Source organism: Globicephala melas, chromosome 1 (assembly GCF_963455315.2).
Source record: "Globicephala melas chromosome 1, mGloMel1.2, whole genome shotgun sequence".
NCBI classification, from domain to species: domain Eukaryota; kingdom Metazoa; phylum Chordata; class Mammalia; order Artiodactyla; family Delphinidae; genus Globicephala; species Globicephala melas.
In genome coordinates this window covers 141,884,426-141,905,463 of record NC_083314.1, presented here as the reverse complement: position 1 = coordinate 141,905,463, position 21,038 = coordinate 141,884,426, and the positions used below count along the sequence as shown (strand labels likewise).

General features: G+C 37.2%; 1 protein-coding gene across 5 annotated transcripts in view; it reads right to left on the bottom strand.

The window, feature by feature from the left end:
* The window catches only part of USP24 (ubiquitin specific peptidase 24), a 149,991-nt gene that overhangs the window by 65,575 nt on the left and 63,378 nt on the right, over positions 1-21,038 (bottom strand). For 4 of the 5 annotated variants that reach the window (XR_009565233.1, XM_060305073.1, XM_070045085.1 and 1 more), the window contains exons 15-31: positions 20,850-21,011; positions 20,603-20,650; positions 18,666-18,725; positions 15,321-15,428; positions 14,511-14,660; positions 13,736-13,867; positions 12,759-12,870; positions 11,194-11,270; positions 9,852-9,992; positions 9,628-9,681; positions 8,597-8,712; positions 5,861-5,927; positions 5,610-5,720; positions 4,780-4,878; positions 4,513-4,686; positions 964-1,049; positions 705-798 (exon numbers count right to left, since the gene is read on the bottom strand). Coding sequence is in view for 4 of the 5 variants with exons in the window: in XM_060305073.1 (XP_060161056.1) it covers positions 705-798; positions 964-1,049; positions 4,513-4,686; positions 4,780-4,878; positions 5,610-5,720; positions 5,861-5,927; positions 8,597-8,712; positions 9,628-9,681; positions 9,852-9,992; positions 11,194-11,270; positions 12,759-12,870; positions 13,736-13,867; positions 14,511-14,660; positions 15,321-15,428; positions 18,666-18,725; positions 20,603-20,650; positions 20,850-21,011 (1,791 nt within the window). In the remaining variant the exon portion in view is untranslated. The remainder of the gene's footprint in view (positions 1-704; positions 799-963; positions 1,050-4,512; positions 4,687-4,779; positions 4,879-5,609; positions 5,721-5,860; positions 5,928-8,596; positions 8,713-9,627; positions 9,682-9,851; positions 9,993-11,193; positions 11,271-12,758; positions 12,871-13,735; positions 13,868-14,510; positions 14,661-15,320; positions 15,429-18,665; positions 18,726-20,602; positions 20,651-20,849; positions 21,012-21,038) is intronic. The other variant, XM_030870265.2, reaches the window with a different exon arrangement.

The window sequence follows — 21,038 nt, the reverse complement described above, 5'->3', positions numbered from 1 at the left end:
TAATTAAATTATAAGATCGCAGTGTAGTAGTTTTGATAATTTTTTAAGTTAGTATGAGTAATATAGTTTTTAATTACATTAGTTCTCTTCTTCCTCAAATTAATATATAAGGTACATGTGACATGATTATGAGCTCATCTAAACTATAATCACTGAAATACAAAATTCATAACTTAGTTCTAACAGCTTTGATCTAAATGAATTTATTCTGAGAACACAAACAATATTATAGATAAAACACAATTTCATTATATATATATACACAACTCTTAAGGAACAAGATTCTAAACATTAAACAAAAGGAACTTTAAATATCAACTGTGAAAATATTAAATGATAACCCATTTACGCAAGCAACTCAAACATATGCAACAACCACATTCAGAGAGGCATCATAACAGAAGAAAAATATCTCAACTCAATCAGAACTAGAGTCTGACCCTAGTCAAAACCGTTCATCACTCTGCACTTGGGTTTCCTAATATAAAACATGAAGGAGGTGGAAGCAGATGATACTAAAGGCTCTTCCAGTTCTAAAATTTGATATCATTATTTACAGCAAAGGTATTTTTCTAAAGAAAAAAAAAAAACTGTTATGGGAAAGATGATATCATATGACCTTAATGTGATGTCATGCTGTATTTTCACTGAATCATGATATAAAATTTCCATGCCTGTTAAATAACTATCCAAGATACTCATACCTTTCTTCCTAAAGAATCAAGTTGATCAAGGGCTTCCTGAATGGCTGGATCAGTGGGTATCAAGAGCAGAAGCTTTCGTACTCGTAGAGTTATCCTGAAATTTTTCAAATATTAATTTTTTTTCACACAAACCACAGTTTCAATAACAAAGTCACTTAGTATGGGATGTGAAGTAATATACATTTCAAGTGAACATTTACTGGGTTCCCTAACTTTAATACCTTTCTCTCTTTCAAGCTTTGTAAACATTTCTATTTACCTTGGCTCCTCCAGATTGGCCAGCTGGTAAAGCATGTCAAATACATTGCACACAAGTGCCATCACCACACCAGGGAGGGATTTCTCCTGAGGGAGGAAGCAAAACATAAATGCAAATTTACAAAACAATTTCCTCCTTTTCTAATCAAAGGTACGAACAATAAAATTCCTGGTTCTTAAAGACTGGCCTGCAAAACTTGAGGGAAGCATGGTGCTTATCTGTCTCAAACAACGACGCACGGGAACACAGAGTGAGGGACCACTCCCTCTCCTAGCGTGCTCATCACCTGGGCTCTCTTCTCCTACCACCTGCTGGCCAAGGGGCTAAGGCACCAAAAAGCAGGCAGCGGCAGAGAGGCAAAAGGAAGGGCAGATGTGATGAACAGAACGGAGGGTGGGCACCGTTGGAAGCTGATCATAGCTTGGCAGGAGCAAACAAGGCAGAGTGATTTAAAAGCAAATTCATTCAGAACTCTAATGGAAAACTGATGAATTCATAAAAGTGCTAACAAAAGATCAAGATGAAAAAAAATTAATTACATGGGACTGAGTGAACTGATGAGGATGATTATAATTTTTGTGACTTTCTGTTTGAATAATAATAATAAAAAATCCCACAAGGACTCAGAGGCAAAAAATATACAAAGCAATTTTCACTGCAAGGTAAAGGAGCCGTTACAGTGGAGGATTACTGGGCTGAATGTCAATATTATGACATAGTAAGAGTGTGTTTCGTGTTTGGTAATTGCAATCATTGTTGCGGTCATCCATTTACAATACTTGGTGTCAGTTTATTTATCTCTTGTTAAAATATAATACAGTGTGTGTGTGTGAGTTGTGAAATAAAACCAAAACAAAACCAGGAGTCAACCGTATTACAAAAAAATAAAGGGCTTCCCTGGTGGCGCAGTGGTTGAGAGTCCGCCTGCCGATGTAGGGGACATGGGTTCGTGCCCCGGTCCGGGAAGATCCCACATGCTGCGGAGCGGCTGGGCCCGTGAGCCACGGCCGCTGAGCTTGCGTGTCCGGAGCCTGTGCTCCACAACGGGAGAGGCCACAACAGTGAGAGGCCCGCGTAACGCAAAAACAAACAAACAAACAAAAAAACCCACAAATTCAAAGTGATATAATCAAACACACACACTCACACAACCACATAGATATAAATGTAATTTAAGTTGAGAAAAAGAAGTTGGCCTCTTTTTTTTAAAGGTGAAAAAAATGGATACAACTGTATAGAAGAGATTCAGATGTGATTAAAGTACTATTTTCTGGTATAAGAAATAAAAAAGCTGGATATCACTATAGAATATATTTGGGAAGGTTTTTAATAAATTCAGGGTAAATATGAGATAGTTTAAAAATGTTAAACTCAAAGATGCTATGTACGTCATTTCTGTTGCTGATAAACTGTCATAATACTGCTCTGAGTATGATTTCGTTCTTAAATTCTCACTACATATAAGTATAGTTACTTTTTAAGAAACGGCACAATACTAACATTAACCCTGCAGGATTCTGTGGTATCTATAAGCAAGGCTATGCTCTCTAAGTGAAAGAGATAGCCATGCAAAGATCTTACATTTGTAATTAAATGAAAGGACTATACATAATAACTATGAAAAAAATCCCTCTCTGTCATTTAAATACGTTTATTTCACACTAAGGCTGGTATTATCTTACTTTTCTAGACTATAAAAGCATAAAGAACTGAAAGGTCTTGTTAGTTTTGTACCCCTGGTGCTGAGCTCAGTTCCTGGCAGAGAGAAGGTACAAAAAACCCTGATTCATAAAATCATTCAACAAATACTGATTACCTATTATGTTCTAGGCACTGTTTTAGGTGCTGGAAATACAGCAGTGAGCAAAACAAACAAAGGTCTGCTCTCAAGGAGCTTAAATTTCACTGGTGGGGGGGAGAGGCAAAAATAAAGTAGGGAAGGGAAATGAGATGTGCAGGAGTAGCAACAGGTGGCAAGTTTAGACAGGACTGCCAAAGAAGGCTCACCAAGAAGGCAACATTTGAGCGAAGGCTGAAGGAAGTGAGAAAGAACCACATGGGTATCAGGAAAGAACATTACAAGCGCAGAGAAGAGCAAGTGCACAGGGCCCACTTTGTTTGAGGACCAACATGGAGGCCAGTGCAGCTGGAGTGCTGAGAGTGAGGGTGGGTCATGGGGGAACATCTCAGTGGGGGGGATAGACCAAGTAGGCCCTGAAGGTCCCAGTAAAGACTCTGGCTCTTACTCTGAGTGAGGTGGGAGCCGCTGGAAAGTCTGAGCGGAGGAGTGGCATATAATCTGACTCTGTTTAAAGGAGATCATGGGCTGTTGGGTGCTACACAGAGAAGAGACTGAACTGGTATAGGGGCAGAAGCCCTGAGACCAGTTAAAGTACTCCTGAAACCCTCCAGCTGAGCGAGGGTGGCTGCTTAGATTGGTGTGGAAGCTGCGGAGGCAGAGAAAAGGAGCTAGATTCTAGATGAATTTTAAAGGTAGAGTCAAGGATTTGCTGACGGATAGGGCTATGCTTTGAGAGAAAGTAGGGACCCAAGGATTTTGGCATGAGCCACTAGAAGAATGAAATAGGCATTATCTGAAATACAGCAAGACTGGGATGAAGAGGTTTGGGTTAGGGGTGAGGTAGTGGGAAAGGGGATATCAGGAGCTCAGTTTTGGATGTTAGGACTGGGATGTCTATCACACATTTAAGAGGAGATGCTGATTAACCAGTTGGTTCCATGTACCTAGACTTCAAGCTGAAGATAAAAATTGGGGTGTTATCAATATACATACAATATATAACGCTTTGAAACTGGATGAGATTCCTAAGGGAATGAGCGTAGACAGAGGAAAGGTCAAAGGACTGAGCCAGGGAACTTCTTTGTACACAGATCAGGAAGATGAAAAGGAGGCAGCAGAGGAGACCAAAGAGGGAGAACCAGAGCGGGAGGGCGGAGCCAGGGGGGTTCTGAAAGCCAAGGGAAAAAGTATTTCAAGGGGAAGTGATCACATGGATCAACTGCTGAAATGTCAAGAAGACGAGGATTGAGAGGTGGACATGACAGATTACCTTGCAGAGTTTATTTTCGAGAGGGGTCAAGAGAGCATGGTAAAGAGAGCTTAGACAACCCTTTCAAGGAGCTTCGCTGATTTGGGAAGGAGAGAATGGGGACAGGAATTGAAGCTGAAATTGGGGTGAAAAAAGGTTTTTTAAAAGGATGGTAGAAATAGCACAGCACGTTTGAATGTTAATAGGAATGACCCAGGAGAGGAAACTCAATGAATCAATGAAGAGAGATATACGAGAGGAGCAGCAAGCAGTGGCCAGGCAGAATCACTCAGACTCAGAAGAGTCTGTGGTTCAGAAGACTGACAAACTGTGCATCTTCTTCTCCCAACTGAATCCCAGCATTTCTCAGTGATACAGTTCTGAAGGGGCAGGACTTGTCTGAGAGAAAAGGACATAATCATGCAAATCTATATGGGCCGAAGGCAAAACTTAATGATGTTACGTTCTTGTTCTGAACTTGAATATTATCGCTCAATACCTGCTCCATGGCATATGATGAACTAAACACCCCACTGCTGCTGCTGCTGGAGCTGGTTGAGGAATCTGCAGAGCTCCCAGACGGGGTCCCACTGCCAGAAGTCTTTACTGTGAGGATTTGCTCATCAGAAAAGCCCAGCTGGTGGAGGAGCTTTTGATCTTTATTCACTGTCAGCTGTAAAAAGTGGTTTCTTAATTACTGAGAAGGAAAGGAGAGGAAAATACTGGTATCAGACTAAAGTGCCACAAAATGTTGATTTACACCTACCAGACTATCATTTGTAAATATCTGTATACTATCCACGGGAGAACACAACTGCTTGGCTATCTTCCACCGGACACTCCCTATGGTTTCATTACTGTGAGCCTGTAAAATGAAATGAAACACTGTTCTGAGTAATTCACTTATTCATCAATTTAAACAACTATTAGCGAGCATCTGTCATGTACCGGGCACTGTTCCAGATCCTGGGAACACAGCAGAGAACCCAAAGACAAGAATCCTGCCCTTGTGAGGCTTCCCTCCTGCAGTAATTAAATATGCTATTCCACACTCCATTCCCCAGCATGCATGGAATGAAATCTCAAGCCCTTCTTCCACTGGAGTGTCTTCCACTCTTCCCCTTCTCACTGTGTTCTAGTCACACCAGCCACTTTCCTTGCCACTGAATAAATCAAACAAACTCCCACCTCAGGACCTTTGTACCTGCTGCTCCCTTTGTGTGGAATGCTCTTCCCCAGAAATGGCTAACTCTGTCACTTCATTCAAGTCTCTGTTCAAATGTGATCACCTCAGAGACCTTCCCTAACCATTCTTATCTAAAATATGTCATGTATACCCATCTTATCCTGCTGTCTTCTTTTGTAACCTTTATAACACTCGTTATCACCTGATATTATGTATTTACTTATGAGTCTGCTTACACCCTATCAGCTTCCTTTCATTTCAGGTCTTTATTCTAAATTTGCTTTCCAAACAGCTTTTAGAATAGTCATTCATGCAGCTAAATCAACAACAGTGTTCAATCTCAATCAACAGTGTTCTTATAAAATAACATGACAATATGGAAATGGCTTCAGAGCTTAATGTAAACCTACCTCTACAGTGAAGGTATCTTTGGTAGACTCATAAGTAACATTAAGAGTTAAAAGATGTCCATGGAATGAGGCACCATGAGGTAGAATAGTTCGGGGAACAGAGTAAAAATCCTTGAAAAAGATATAGCAAGTCAAAAGATACAGCAAGTGAGATGCACAGTGCCACTGTTAAATGTCACAAAAATACTCTCCTAACACATTGAGACTAATTATAGGATGATAAAGTTGCTTTACAAAGAAGAGAGGCTTACCTCTATAGTGATCACATAGCGTTCTGCCAGAAGCAGCAATCTCTCAATTATTACAAGTTTAGTGGATCTATGAATTAAAAAAATTTTTTTTGAAAATACTTGAACTGCTGACTTGAGCTCAATTTCAGTCTATTTCACCAAAACCACAATCACAATTAGCCCTCTCTGGTCAAAGACTGAAATCTGCAAAGACTAAACTTCCTTTTCACTCAAGCGGGAGGTGGTTCAAGCAGGTCACAGCTGTCGCACACAGATGGAATATGGGGCAGAAGCCTGCCCCGCCCCGTGTTTCCTTTCCTGTTCTTTTCTTTCTTCGTTTTCTTTTTTTAAACAGTTGTCCCATAAATAGAGGACCTGGGTCTCCTCTGGGTCTGCAGGCGTATTTGTCTACCAATCCACCAAGAATGAACGATCAGTGAGTTTGAATCTCATAACCTTACAACTAAGATATGCCACATAATTCTGTAAACACAGAATCTGACTAAGTTCTGAACTGCCTGAAATTTAGAAGACAAATGCAAACCATTAAGTATGCCACAAATGAGAGCTGCTGTTTGTTTTACTTAGCCTAAGAATGAGGCAGAAGAAAAGGACGAGAAAAATTGTTCATCTGGTTTACGTGACTAGTCTGTATAGTTAAAACATACAACGTAAGAATTTGTTATCCCAAGGGTTTTCAAAGTACTTAAGAAATCAACACACATCAAGAGACATAACCATCTCTGGAACAGAAAACACACAGCAAGGAACTGTGGCACTCTCACAGACTCTGAAAGTGAGACCTGAGATCTCTTTTGGTTAGACTTAAGCAATCTTATCATTTGAAATAACAGGACTCCAACATTCAGCAGCTTGTACAGTCACAGCTCCACACTTTATTAAACACTACATGTGTTAACACTAACAAATGAAAATCCAAGTGCCCTTAAATATTTACTATTCCAGAGAGTCTAAGTATTTTGTACAGGTGTAGTTCTAAATCTGGAAAGTTTTCAGATTTTCTAACAATAAGTATGCTGATTAGCAGTACTGGAAATTTCACTTTAAAAAGAGTTGGTTAAACGCATTTAACAGAGTTCTAAATTCTTTCAGTCTATGGGCAGAAACCAGAACTTGATATTCAGATGGACCATCTTTAGGAAATATTTAAGTGCTTAACAAGTGAACTGTTTTATTTTGCCTCAATGATGAATTAAATCACAGACAGCGTTGCAAACACTACAAATGAGAGAATAGCTCCTCCCAGAAGTGGAACAATTACGGTCATTGAAAAGTTCTTTTAAGACTAGTGAATGAGATAAACTACACGTACTGGTTCAAAGGCAACTCTGAAATTACATATTCTTAGTAACTCTGTTTAGGGTTTATAATGAGAATATTTAAAAACTGTCATGTGGTTTTGTTCTGTAATAGTCAAATATGAAATGATTCAGAATACAAAGCAGTTAGAAAAGACAAACAAAAAGCATGCTTATTTAAAGAAGCAGCAGTTTGGAAATCCCAATCCGATAGTTCATAAGTGCATTTCTAGTCTGGTTTGTCAGACAAACGAATCGTTAAAGACCTAGGTCATAGATATAGACTACATTTTACAAGCATGTAATTAGGAATTCTTAATGAAAGTCTACTTGAGATACACTTCCAAGAATGTGGGAATGCAAAAGTCATGTTAGTGTTCTTATCATGAGTTGAATCTATAATCACTTTCTGTCACTTTAAAAAGAGGTCCAAGAGGGCTGAGTTCTACTGACTTCTTTCATATTAATAATGTATCACTACACGGTACTCAGCTCATTTAAAAAAAGAAGATAAAGAAGAAGAATGTGAGCAAGGATATTGCCTTGACTCCTCTTCTAAAGGACGGCTTTAAAAAGAAAGGAATATCCCCAACTGTGAATAAAGAGAAATAAATACATACATACATACGTAAACACATAAAGCGATTCCGGGAGTTGAAAAAGACTTTATGAGCACCAATCACTAGAGGGCAGCAGAGTGAGGCATAGAGAGGGAGCCCTTCTCTGATCACCTGCCAAGGTTTCCTGAGCATCACTGACTGGGGGATGCTTACCAGTAATGAAAGGCACATAAAACCCCACAAAAGTATTTTAGTTACTTCAATCTAATGTTTCCAAATACTCATCTATTCTCCTTACTATATCAAAGACCTGTAACACTGAACTCAGATTTCACTGACAACATCTGAAAATACTCAACACAGCAATGTGATTAAGAGATGTCAGTTCAAAGTTTTAACACAAATATTTGGGGCTAAAGTTCTTATTAAAAATTATTTTGAAAAATGATTTTAAGTAAAACATTTTAACTATGATTATATCACAATGTACAATATTAATCAATCATCATATTCCACTTCATTTTGCTTATGCTATTGGTGCCCTGGATTTGACTATTCAATGAGAAAAGTTATAAGAGGTCTAAGTAAATATTTCAAACTTGAAATAAATTACTCTTCATACAATGCATATATCTTGATTCCATCATAAAGAGTAGGCTACTCGTGTTACACACAGTAAAAGTAAAATGAATCAAATAAAATACGTGATGGGGAATATATAACTTCCCAGGATATGACTGTTTGAAAAAGATATGAAATGAGGAAATGAACAATTAACCGAGGTATCTCCAAAGGAAAGAAAAGATTCCAATTATTTTTTTTTAAGCTCATCTACAATCAGGTGTTGCGTATTCGCTGTAACTTCTGCAATCACTTACCTGTATGGAGACTGGACTGACGTGGCTACGGTTGGCATGGCAGTTGCTGTAAGCATCTTTGTTGCTCTGGTCACAGCGTGTGTCAGAGTGGGGCCACCAAGCGCTGAACTGGCTGCCTACGAAACAGAAAATCATCTCTCTATATCAGGGTTTCTCAATCTCAGCTCTACTGACATTTTGGGCTGGAAACTTTTTTTGTTGTGGAAGACTGTCGGGGACATTGTAGGATGCTCAGTGGCATCCCTGACTTCTATTCACCACTCACCTACCACTAGGTGCCAGTAGGACCCCTCTAGTTGTGACAACCAAAACGGTCTTCAGACATTGCCAAATGTCCCCTGGGAGGTAAAATAACCTCCAACTGAGAACTACCATTCTACATGTGTTAATACTTACATGGCACGTCATTTAGGGATACCTGAATACTTTAAATGTTTTTATGATGGCATATTTGGATGGAAGTCACAACTTGGGAACTCCTTCCTGTACAGATTCATCATCAGAAAGTTTAACTTATTGAGACAGTATTACACTGCAGGCTTCTAGTGGACAAAGACACCCAACACTACCCACTACTGAGTGTGCTGCTGTGGCCTTTAATAGCATTTATGATATAAACAAAGTGACACATGGGGAAGGATGGGAAAAGAAGCAAGTGCTTGTACAAAATTTCTGGACAGAAAAAGGAGAAAAAGAATCTATCAGAAATGTGGAAAGTACAGTAGACCTATTTTCTGAAGACAGTTTCTATACCCCCAAAAGGGGGTGGGGGTGGGGTGGGTGGGTGGAGCAGGGAAAAGGAATGGGGAGGGAGAAGGAAGGATTTCCTGTAAAATACACTTTTACATTGTGGGCATTAGGGCAAATGCCTGTTCCCTATGTCCACAATACGGTACTGCTAGCAAATTCTTCCAGTAGGATCCAGCTACAAATATCAACATTATACACGATCTCAAAACACAACATTATAAAAGGAAAAAAAACCCAAAGCATTTATTTCAAAAACAGGTTAAATAAAATTTGCTACTCACTTCTAATCTTGTGTAGCAATCAGCAATGAATTTCTTATGTAATGATACAGAATCCTAAAAGTAAGAGGTATATGGAAATTAAAATTAGTCTAGCATTTAGTTGTAATCATTATTAAGGATAAAATGTCAAAATAAAGAAGCCCGACTTTCAGGCATGCCAACTTAGCAATTAAAAATATATTATTTTCTGCTTTTTTGTGTACCTTCTTTCCTTAAATACCCACCTTCTTTAACCGAGGATTTAGATTAATGTAACTGTAGTTTATGATTAACTGAATAGCTTCATTAGCAATTTCTTCATCAGGTGATTCCATAGCTATTTTCCAAATGAAATCCATTCCTATCAATTCCAGCTTTTCTACATACTGTTCAAAAGAAAGAAAAGTATACAGCACACCAAGGTCACAAAATTACAGTTATTTTCTGCTACACTGTAACTCCACACCTCTTCAAGTTCAAAATGAATTAAGGCTGCAGAAACCCAGCTACATATGAGAACGTCATTATACTGATATGGAACTTTAAAACAAGAAACGATCAACAACAGAAACACTGGACAACTTCCATGGAACCAAGACAGATATGGAGATTTTTCTCCAGACATTCCTAAACCTAAGCTAGAACTCTACACAGATGGGCTACTAAAGCAGAAGCAAAACAGGAATAATATGGGCACCCTCTTCACGAGCTTTTCTTCAAAGGAAAGAGAGTCAGGTTAGAGGTAGTTACTAATCCTTGGGGCTCAATCTGGTTTTCTCAAAGCTCAGTTAGAAATGGCAGGATCCAGGCCTTGTAAAATCTTGTTAAAATTCTTACCACCTAGGAAGTCAGGTCATGAATGAAACAGACTTGGAAAAAGAGTTATTTTTTTGCCTTTCTTTTTCAAGGTGCTCACGTAAATATAAACATAAGCTGTATACATTCTACAGGTCCTCATTTTCCTGCTTCCTTGTCTGTTAAAAATTTCCCCCTAGGGCTTCCCTGGGGGCGCAGTGGTTGAGAGTCCGCCTGCCGATGCAGGGGACACGGGTTCGTGCCCCGGTCCGGGAAGATCCCACATGCCGTGGAGCAGCTGGGCCCGTGAGCCATGGCCGCTGAGTCTGCGTGTCCGGAGCCTGTGCTCCACAACGGGAGAGGCCACAACAGTGAGAGGCCTGCGTGACGCCAAAAAAAAAAAAAAATTTCCCCCCAAATCCTTGTCCCTGCGATTCCAGAATTGAAGATTTTGGTACTTTTTCAGGTACATGTGAATTGCTAGATCTGAGAGGTTGGAAGCTTGGCTGGAACTATCCCTACTCCACGTTCACCCAGCCACAGGAGGCCGCTGGCTGCCCCAGATCAGCAAGAAGCAAAGAGGGGTCTGAGAAGTCACCTGTTCGAGAAACCCAGCCTCCTCACACTCTAAGAGAAGCGCCCTCGTCCATGCAGAAGCCCGCAGTCAACGAGGCGCCCATTCTTTTTAAAAAAACCTCATGTTTTCTCTCAATTATAACACATGTGTTTTGCTGAATGTCAAGTTTTACTAGATTTTCCAAATTTTCTACATTTGAAAACAATGTTACTTACCAACTGAGCTCCTTGTCTTTTCAATCGATGATCACAGAGATTCACATTTTCAAAAAAAGTCTTAAATAAGTTAAAACCTGAAATTATAGAATGTCAGATAAATTCATGCACTCTAGGTACCACAGATAATCAATGAAAAGACAAAGTATATCAAGAGCTAAAACTATAAAACTCTTAGGACAAAACATAGGCACAAATCTCCAAGACCTTGAATTAGGCAACAGTCTCTTAGATATGGTATCAAAAGCACAAGCAACAACAATGACAAAAAAATAAATAAACTTCATCAAAACTGAAAGCTTTTGTGCTTCTAAGGACTACCAAGAAAGTGAAAAGCCAACCCACAGGACAAAATACTTGTAAATCACATATCTGATAAGGAGTGAGTATGCAGAATATATAAACAACACTTACAACTCAAAAATAAAAGGGCAAATAACCCAATTTAAAAACGAGAAAAAGATTTTTATAGACATTTCTCCAAAGATGATATATAAATGACCAATAAGCCCATGAACGGATGCTCATCATCCTTAGTCATCAGGGAATGTACATCAAGCCACGAGATACCATGTCACAACCACTAGAATGGCTAAAATAAAAAAGACAGTTTACAATTATTAGAGAAGATGTGAAGAAATCAGACCCTCATATACTGCTGGTGTGATTATAAAATGCTGCAGCCACATTGCAAAACAGATTGGCAGTTCCTCAAATGTTAATGATATGATACAGCAATTTCACTCCTAGGAATATAAAAACTTGTATATGAATGTTTACAGCAGCATTATTGGTAATAACCAAAACTGGTGAGAACCCAAATGACCATCAACTGATGAATGGATAAACAAAATGTGTTATGGCCATACAATGAAATATTACTCAGCCATAAAATGGAAAGAAGTTCTGGTACGTGTTAAAACCTGGGTGAACCCTGAAAACATTATGTCTCAGCGTGATAAAAGAAGCCAAATATTCATACAAAAGGTGACATATTATATGGTTCCATTTATATAAAATGTCCATATTAGAATAATCTATAAGGACAGAAAGTAGATGAGAGGTCGGGGAAAGGGGAGAATGGATAGTGACTGTTACATGGTTTCTTTCTGGGGTGATGAAAATATCCTGAGATTAAAAACGGTGAAGGTTGAACAACTTTGTGAATATACGAAAAGCACTTATTGCACACCTTAAAAAAGTAAATTTTATAGCATGTAAAATACATATCAATTAAAAAAACTCAATTAAAAGAAACAACTGAAAAGAGGATTTCTATACTTTGACAAATCTTCACCTTAAATGAATCCTTTTTGTACTAAGTAATTTCATGAAAAGACAGCTTGACAATTAGCCTATATAATTTAAAAATACCATTCATGTAAAAAGAAATTTATCTGTGTATATAAACATATGTATATATAGATGTGTCTTTATGTGCATAAGGCAAAGTCCAGAAGGATATCCCAAAATGGTTAGCTGCTTCTGAGAGTGGGCTGAGAAGAAAAGTATAAAATTCTTACTTTAAAGAACTGAAAAAATGATTTTACGTTTTTCTTCCCTACCATTCATGGTGATTTCATACGACTCCAATTTAAGAATTTTCTCCTTGAAGAGCTGCTGCTGAACATCACTCTCAAGATCATGCTGCCCTTTTGTAAACCATTCAAAACACATCTGCGGATCAAGACAAATCACTCTGTAACTAAAATCCATTTCAGGCAAATACATATTCCAAACTGGGAAAGCAAAGATAAATTATTTTTAATTCTTTAGAAATTTATATTGCCTTAATACCACTCAAAACTGAAACGGTTCTAACTCTGGAACTAAATAAAGCAGTTAATTACAGCAATCTTTCCTCTAGATAATGAAAATATATATTCATGCTTTTCACTGAATTGTTACACTTTGGTTTTACCACCAACATTTATTAATAAGCCTTACTATGTGCCAGGGACTGTGCTAGGCACTGTCACATACTTAGTCCTTTCAATAATCTTATGATGTAGTTAACACTATTCTACAAAATGAGATGAGGAAACAGCCATTCACTGTTGGAAAACGTCAAAGCAGTGTGGTGCTCCTGGTTTAATCCATTTTCAGCTGTGTAACTGTAGTTCTAATGATCTGTCTAGGTATCAGTTCCTTCTTTAGTGTTTCCGGGATACAACATCATTACAGGAACTCAAAGTTTTCTGCTGGTTAATTTAAAATTAGTTTCGTGGGAGGGAAAAAAATACTAAAAGACACACCAAGAATTCTTTTGCTGTACTCACTTGGCTGAATTTGGTTTTATCCAGAATGGTATCAGACTTACCAAAGATTTCACACACTTGTCTATATCACAGATATATATTATATAAAATATCTTTTCAACACTTATAGTTCCTAGCTTATTAGTATAAATGTATGCTTAGTAAATTGAAAAGTGTTTAGAATTGAAGGTGTGAGACACACACAAAAATGTGAGATACACACAAAAAAGTGAAATGCTATTAAGTCCCACTGCTGTCTTACTTCATCCACAGTATCTTCTTACCTCTCTATCTAATTCACAAACATCCTGGCCAGTCACAAGACACTCCCAGATTTCCTTGGCACGATTCCAACCGAGATACAGAGTAGCTTCTTGCAAGAAAAATGCCAGAAATTTTAGATGGGCCTCTAAATACTGCAAAAAGAAATCATGCTAATTAGTTAACTCCAGGCATTCATATGTAAAAGAAAAATTTAAAAAAACAAAAAAATTTTGAAATTAAATAGTTTTACCTAATGCTTTTTCATATAACTTAGGGTAAAGTAAATGTGAGAAATCTGTTTACAAGTTGACAATACAATGCAGCAGAAACTACTTGAAGTCTAACACAAACTCAGTTGACTTTAGATGCCAAAAAAATACAATTTCGGCAATCTCAGAGTAAAACACCACAACACAACTGGTGAGTTAAGGTATTTTTCTATTTTTAAAAAAACAATACTACTAACCACTAGATTTGAAAAACAAAAGCCATTAGCCACAGAACTGACAGTTATTATTTCTGATCAAAGACAAAGAAAAGATGTTTATTTTTATTACCATATCATATGCAGTTATCTTGGGTGATTTACTGAAAGATTTACCCACAAATATCAATTTTCTGAACTTTTATTTTGATGTGATTATAAAGTCAAGATACAAAAATGTTCCATTATGACAAAGACACCTCATGCTACCTCTTTAGAGTTACTCCCAATAAATATGATTTTTATAGTTCAAGTGCAAAAAGGCCAAATGAATGCTGTAAATCATGAAACAAAAGCACAATGCCAGATACCTCCCGATAAGTGTATCGGCCATCCACTAGTGTTGAACCAGTTAAGCCTCCAGGTCCAGCCACGGCTGCTGCAAGCCGATGACAAGCTATCAAACTTCCTGTTACCAATTTTACTATTTCAAAATTTTTCTTCAAGTCTTGAATAATGCTCTTGGCGAAACAACAAAAAGAAAAATGGTATGAGAATGCGCAGTTATTTTGTCAGTTTAATACAAGCTTCTATTTTAGCACGTAGTTGAGGAATAGCAAACACAGAAAGTTTTTCACTCATATTTCCTACATAAAAGTAAATAAAATCAATCTGGTATGTACATTTACTAGGGAATTACTATAGAATTAATAAACTTCCCTGGTAAATTTCTGCTTCTAAAAGGGATTCTTTAAAAAAAAAAAGTCTTTCAAAAGAACTATTTCACTTCTTGCATACTTTTCCAGATCTTTCTTCCCAAGTCTATTACACTGAGGAAGCTCTAGCTCCTTAAGCAAACTAATGTTTTCACAATATAAAATAAGTCTTTGAATCTTTTCAAACAAATTTCTAAAATACCATTAACTTTTAAACATTGGCTTACTTTGTAAATTAAGGAAATAAAAAATAAATGAGTTAGGGATATATCAAAAGAAAAGTTCCATAGAAATGAAAGCAGAATGATGTTTAAATTCAAGATTATTAAGTAATATAAATGAATTACATTAATAACCATAAAACTGTAATACAGTCACTACAAAACTCAGCAATCTTTTGATGTTTGTTATTATAAAAGGTTATGCAAGTAATTGTATAATAATCAAATATAACTATACTCTTACCTTGTCTTGCTTCTGATAGGTTTGTTTTATGAATGAGCGGGTGATTTCATGTAGCTGACGCAAAGCTGGTACTACCCATACAAACTGGGGATTATTAAGTTGAGATGACTAGAGTTAAAAAGAAGTTACATTAGTTAAATTTAGAAATAAATAGCAGATTAAATTTATTAGCTACAAAAAATTTCCAAGTCAATTAGGTTTTATTGTTACACATTCTATTATTTTTCTCTTCACATCGCTCATTTATAGTTTATCTCCATGCACTCATAATTCAGTCTTCAACTTCTTATTCTGCATGCAATCCTAAAGCCAAGAACTGCAAACAGGAGTGGATGTGAAGTGATAGTAAATGTATAGGGGTACATCAGCAAAAAACAGACGACAAGGAATTAGCAACTTCAGAGGATAGATTAAGTAGCACAGGCTGCTAGGATATGTTGACGTAATAAAATAAATTGATGGCAAAAGCTTAACTTGGATAATACTGAACTGGCTGATAAGTAAAATGGTATAAAAATATGGTTGTCTACAATTACATGATTAAGATACCAATGACATGATCAAGATACTAATAGTGGTCTAAATATTAAAGAAAATATCCATGGTCTGCTTGTATTTCCTAGTTAAAACAATTTTATGAGAGAATTCTACTTTTATTAATTATTACAGCCACTTCACACTTATACTTTATAGTTTTCAAAACACTTTTCAAATATGTTATTTCTGAAACTGGTACATGACAATCCAGATCTTCAAGTACATATCTGAAAAGTCTGATATTCATGCGATACTCTTTAAAAAGAGAATTGCTTTTGAATAAATAGCATCTTTCAAACTATGTGATTTCATTATAAAGGTTGTAGGAATGTCAGATTAAACACTATCGATCAATTGAAAAGTAACTCTCTAAAAAACTGAGTAACAGTTTAAGTCCTTAGCTTTTACTTTAAAAACTGTATTATTTTTTTAAAGCCTTGCTTCTTTAAGTCTTTCTGTAAGATGAAGATGCCTATGGGGCAGAAAACTACTTTTGATGTCATTTGCAGAAAAATATCGTACTACTAAATACGTAAATGTGAGACAGCTACTGCCTAAATAATACTGGCTTTCCTAGAGATTAGCCAATCAGCAAATACCGTATTTCCTGGATTCTAAGATATAGGTTTTATAAATTTTAATATTTCTGAAATGGACACTTCTTACAACTGTATCAAAGAAACTTACCAGCCACTAGGCATAGGAGTAAGTTTAGATATACCTGTCCTTATGTGAATATGTGCAAACTTAGCTGTTTTCAAAAGGTATCTGTTCATTTACCCATCATTTCTGCTGTTACCTGGCATAGTTTAGCACCAAACAAGGATGGCTTTTTAACTTAAATGTAGATCACTGATTTGTTTCTTGAATGCTATCAAAAAGATTACACTATGATATAGCACTGACTAGCCTGTCGTGTCCATCAATTCAATTAAAAGCAAAGAATAACTGCCAGTGGTCTCGGACTTAAGTGTTTTTCAGAGCCAGGAGAATTCGGTGTGACAGACTCATACCCTGTGAAGGGCTGTATCACTTGGCATTAAACGTCTCTCTGTCCAAGGCTGCACCTTGATTCAAGAGAAACTGTTTAACTTGTAGTATATACAACTTAATGAAAGAAAAAAGCAGCTTGAGTTTTTACAAAAAAAAGGACACAGAACTCCATATTCTTCAACGTGCCTCAAAATTCTACAATCTTAAAGATTTCAAAGAAGTCCAAAGCACTACACTAGATAATGAAAAGCGGTGTGCCACAGTGAGGCTGTACATACTGGATTAAACCTGTGATGCATGTTGCAATCACTGGCATCTTAGAATCAGAGAAATAAGGTATGTATTAAAGGCCAACTACTTGCAAGACTAGCTAGAATATTTCTGCTAGGATATGAAAGTTGCAAAATGACAGAGATTAAAATTCTAAGGCTTAAGTCCGAACTCATACCTTCCAAAAGGATTACAAACATTAGGATATAAATATAAACCCTTTAGTAAATAATCAGGTATATTAAAAAGTATCATTATGACCAATTAAGTCAATTACGGTTAGATTATTTTTTTTAACATTGAAAATTACCCTTTAGAATCTAAAAAGTATTCCTGATATAGCCTTTCTACAGTTTAGCAAACAAGACAGATGTTATTTATTCCATCATATCTATAACATTATGTTGCTATGTTATAAGAAAAATTTAAATTACTCTTCTCCATTCATAAAAGGGGCAGAAGACTATGGTGAACAATTAAAACGAACATATCTGATAATGTCTGATAATGAAGCTGAGGTTTCATAAGTAGGAGTTAATGGTATATCCAAATTAGACTCCTAATGTTAGATGAAGCCGTAGAGGTCAACTAGTTTAGCCTGCAAACCTGTGCCTAAACTTTCCTTATTCATTTTTGTTACAAAACTTGTCTTCTAGTGTTTCCAGTGATGAGGAACTCAGGAGGCAGTGCATTCTGTGTCAGACTGTTTTCATAGGAAGTTCATTGCTCTATCATATTGCAACATGCCTTCCCATAACTTCTTAGGAGACATAAAAAGTTAAGTTGAATCAAACTTCTATAACAATCCTCTAAGTAGCTGAAAAAGCTTTCCTATTCTTTCTTGAGTTCTCTCTTCTCAAAGTTGAATATCCCAGTTCTTCATCTGCCTTGTTTTACCAGACCTAGCCATTTACCTAGAACCAAGTTCAAATTTTTACATGGGTGGACATTTAAAAAGTATTTCCTCCTGTGCTAAGCACATCACTGTGAGGCTGTACTGAGGGCATCTTGCTGGTTTTACTTCCAGTTGTATGTTTTGGCAAGTGGAGGCCCCTCAGGTATGGGTAAGTAACGATTTTAGTGTCCTCACAGAGGAAGGGGAAGAGGTAAGAGAAAGGGAGCCAACATTTATTGAAAGGCTGCTGGGCACTGTGCTAGGAGGCCTTCATATAATGACTTAAGGAATACACAAACACCACTAATTGAGTAAAAATGACTTTTTTTGGTTTAGTAATATTTTTTTTGGATGAGTACATTTAAACTTTTTAATTGAAGTAAAAAATAAGTGCAATAAGAGGGAAAGGGTTGGGGGCAGACAGTGGAAGGTATAAAGGAAGCAAAGGAAAGAGGACCAAGGAAGCCAAGGGTATCCTGGCAGAATCTACAGAAATAAAGTTGAGAGAAATAAAGGTCAGAATTTCTGAACACAATAATGGAACTTGGGAATTTTAAGAGTGTCAAAAGCAGAGGGAAAGGGAATCAGTTGGAGGAGTAGAGGTAGCTGGGGGGTGGGAGGGGAGTAAGAGGTGGGTGATCTTGTCTTACCCTTTGCTTAGTTTCTGTGTAGCCTGGCAGGGAGACATAATTCCCAGTCAGCCCACCTTGCTGCCTGGCAGGAAAGGGCATAGCATAGAAAAACACCTTTAGTGGCAGTATATAACTCAACCCCCTGCCTGGAGTCATATCGGGGGCTTTGATCTTCCCACTGCCCCCCTTCAGCCATGTGTACTTTAAGAGAGTATCTGCGAAAGCACTCAGTCAACTGAAAAGTGCTATGTAAATGCAAGTTATTATTATTTGAAATGAAAGAATGGTACGTCAGAATTTCTTTACTGGGAGCAGTGGGATACAAAAAAGGAAGAATATTCCTTTCAAGACTCACAAAATGACTCCAAAATTCTCCCTGCTACTTTTTGAGTTTTGTTATCAAACAATAGACATGAATGAAGCGACTGCAAAGAGAAGCAATAAAGATGCAGCGATGCTACTGGCTACAAGGGCTAAAGTACTGCTTAGTTGTAACAAGGAAGGAACAGGGATCAGGAAGGATTTTTCTGGTTTCAAAAGCCATTTCCCTGGAGGGAGGAAAAAGTCCCTTCAGCTTTGACCTTCATACCTATAAAGAAATGTATCTGTTACTGTGAAGAAAAGACCATTTTCTATAGATACCCTTTCCCTCTTACTATTACTATTGAAAGATTTAAACTTCTTAAATAACTCTGGATGAGTTTCAATCATAAAGACAGAGGGTGCTAAATTATCTGAATCACTGAGCTGAGAAAATTCAAATTGTATCTGAGTAGAAAGAGAGCAATGTTGTTGAATTAAAGGAACAATTAATCATAACCTGAGCATTACCAGCTCCAGTCTGTGAACGATTTTAATGTAGAAAATTCACTTGATCAAATTTCAATGTCAGAAATATAACACACAAAGTTCTTAAATGTCCCCAACTAAACTTTATGACCAAGCATAATTTAAGAGAATAAAAGCCTACTGAGTCACCAAGCCCGCTTAGCAAGAGCTGAGTCTCTGAATTTACTAATGTAAATTAGCAGTATTCAAGATCCTTTAAAGAAATACTTACTAGGAAAGCCAAGAAATATGTTTTACCAATGAAATTCCTAAGCCATTAGCTATTTACTAAAACCTTTTCTTATGATAACAGTGAAATGAAACCCCTCTCGCTGCTAGGCTTTGTTTCATCTGGGCAACCTGAGGGCCTGCGTGGGAGGAGGACATGCTCTGATCAGGGCTGCAGCAACCACGGAAGCAGGCTCCAGTGAGCAGCTACTGACTGCAGCAACAGGAGAGCTACAATCATCACTACACATGCTGCTACCCACCCTTTCGAAGGATAGCCCTTAAGTCCACAGTCACCTGGAGGCCAAAGCCCTGCAGCGTAGGACTTCACAGCACCCATCACTACCCAGTTCTACCTTCTAAAATCGAGTCCTAGCAGCAGGCACTCACTCAATAACCGTTTGTGTAAGGAATTACTTTAGGAACACATCTGAACCGAGCACCTAGAAAACAACTACGTGCCAGCAACGAATGAACTTCTTTCTTCCCTTCTTTCTCTCTTCTGACTCTATGAATGTTCCTCCATTTCTCTCTTATGGGAGAAAAATGGACACGATATTTATTTAGAATCCACTGTGCTTATTAAAGATGTGCATACTTTGGATTTAATTTTAAAAAAGAAAAACTAAGTTGAAGGTCTTACAATCTTATGAAAATAATATAGTAAAACTACTCTTTGAATGTGACCCTGGATTTTTCTTCCCCTTTGACAGTCAATAACCCCCAAGCTTTAAATAATAAGCACAGGTCATAAGCAAATATTTAAACAGCAGTGTGTATCTGAATATTATTCGAAGAAACACTAAAAGATACTTTTATCTTAAAATTATAATTCAATTTATTAAAAGGAATTATTAAATTAGTATACCTTTTAGTTGGTTCCATCTGCAAATTCTTACCTTGAATCCATCCTTCTTGTTTTTTTCCAAACCTGACCATTCTCCAGGCTGAAAATTAATTTTAAGAAATATAAGTGACTTGGTAAAAGCAGTACCTATAATTTCCCTATTTTGGACTCTAAGGTATGAGCTTCCAGGTAGGACATTTAGTTTAATTTACATAATAGGGGAGGAAAATTATTTGGCTCTAATTACTCAGACAATACTGTTGCTCTGACAACAAAACTAGACCAAAGATAAAACCAACCCTTTTAATATCTTCTATGCACTTAATGATGTAGCTCCTCTTGATTGCTTCTTTCACTGCATACGCATCACTTAGGATTGTCAGGTGCTCCTCCAAAGCTTGCTGAATAAGGCTACTGGGCAACGTTGGGAGATGAGCCAGTTCCCAGAGTACATCTAACACCTATAATAAACCACATGTGATGAGCCA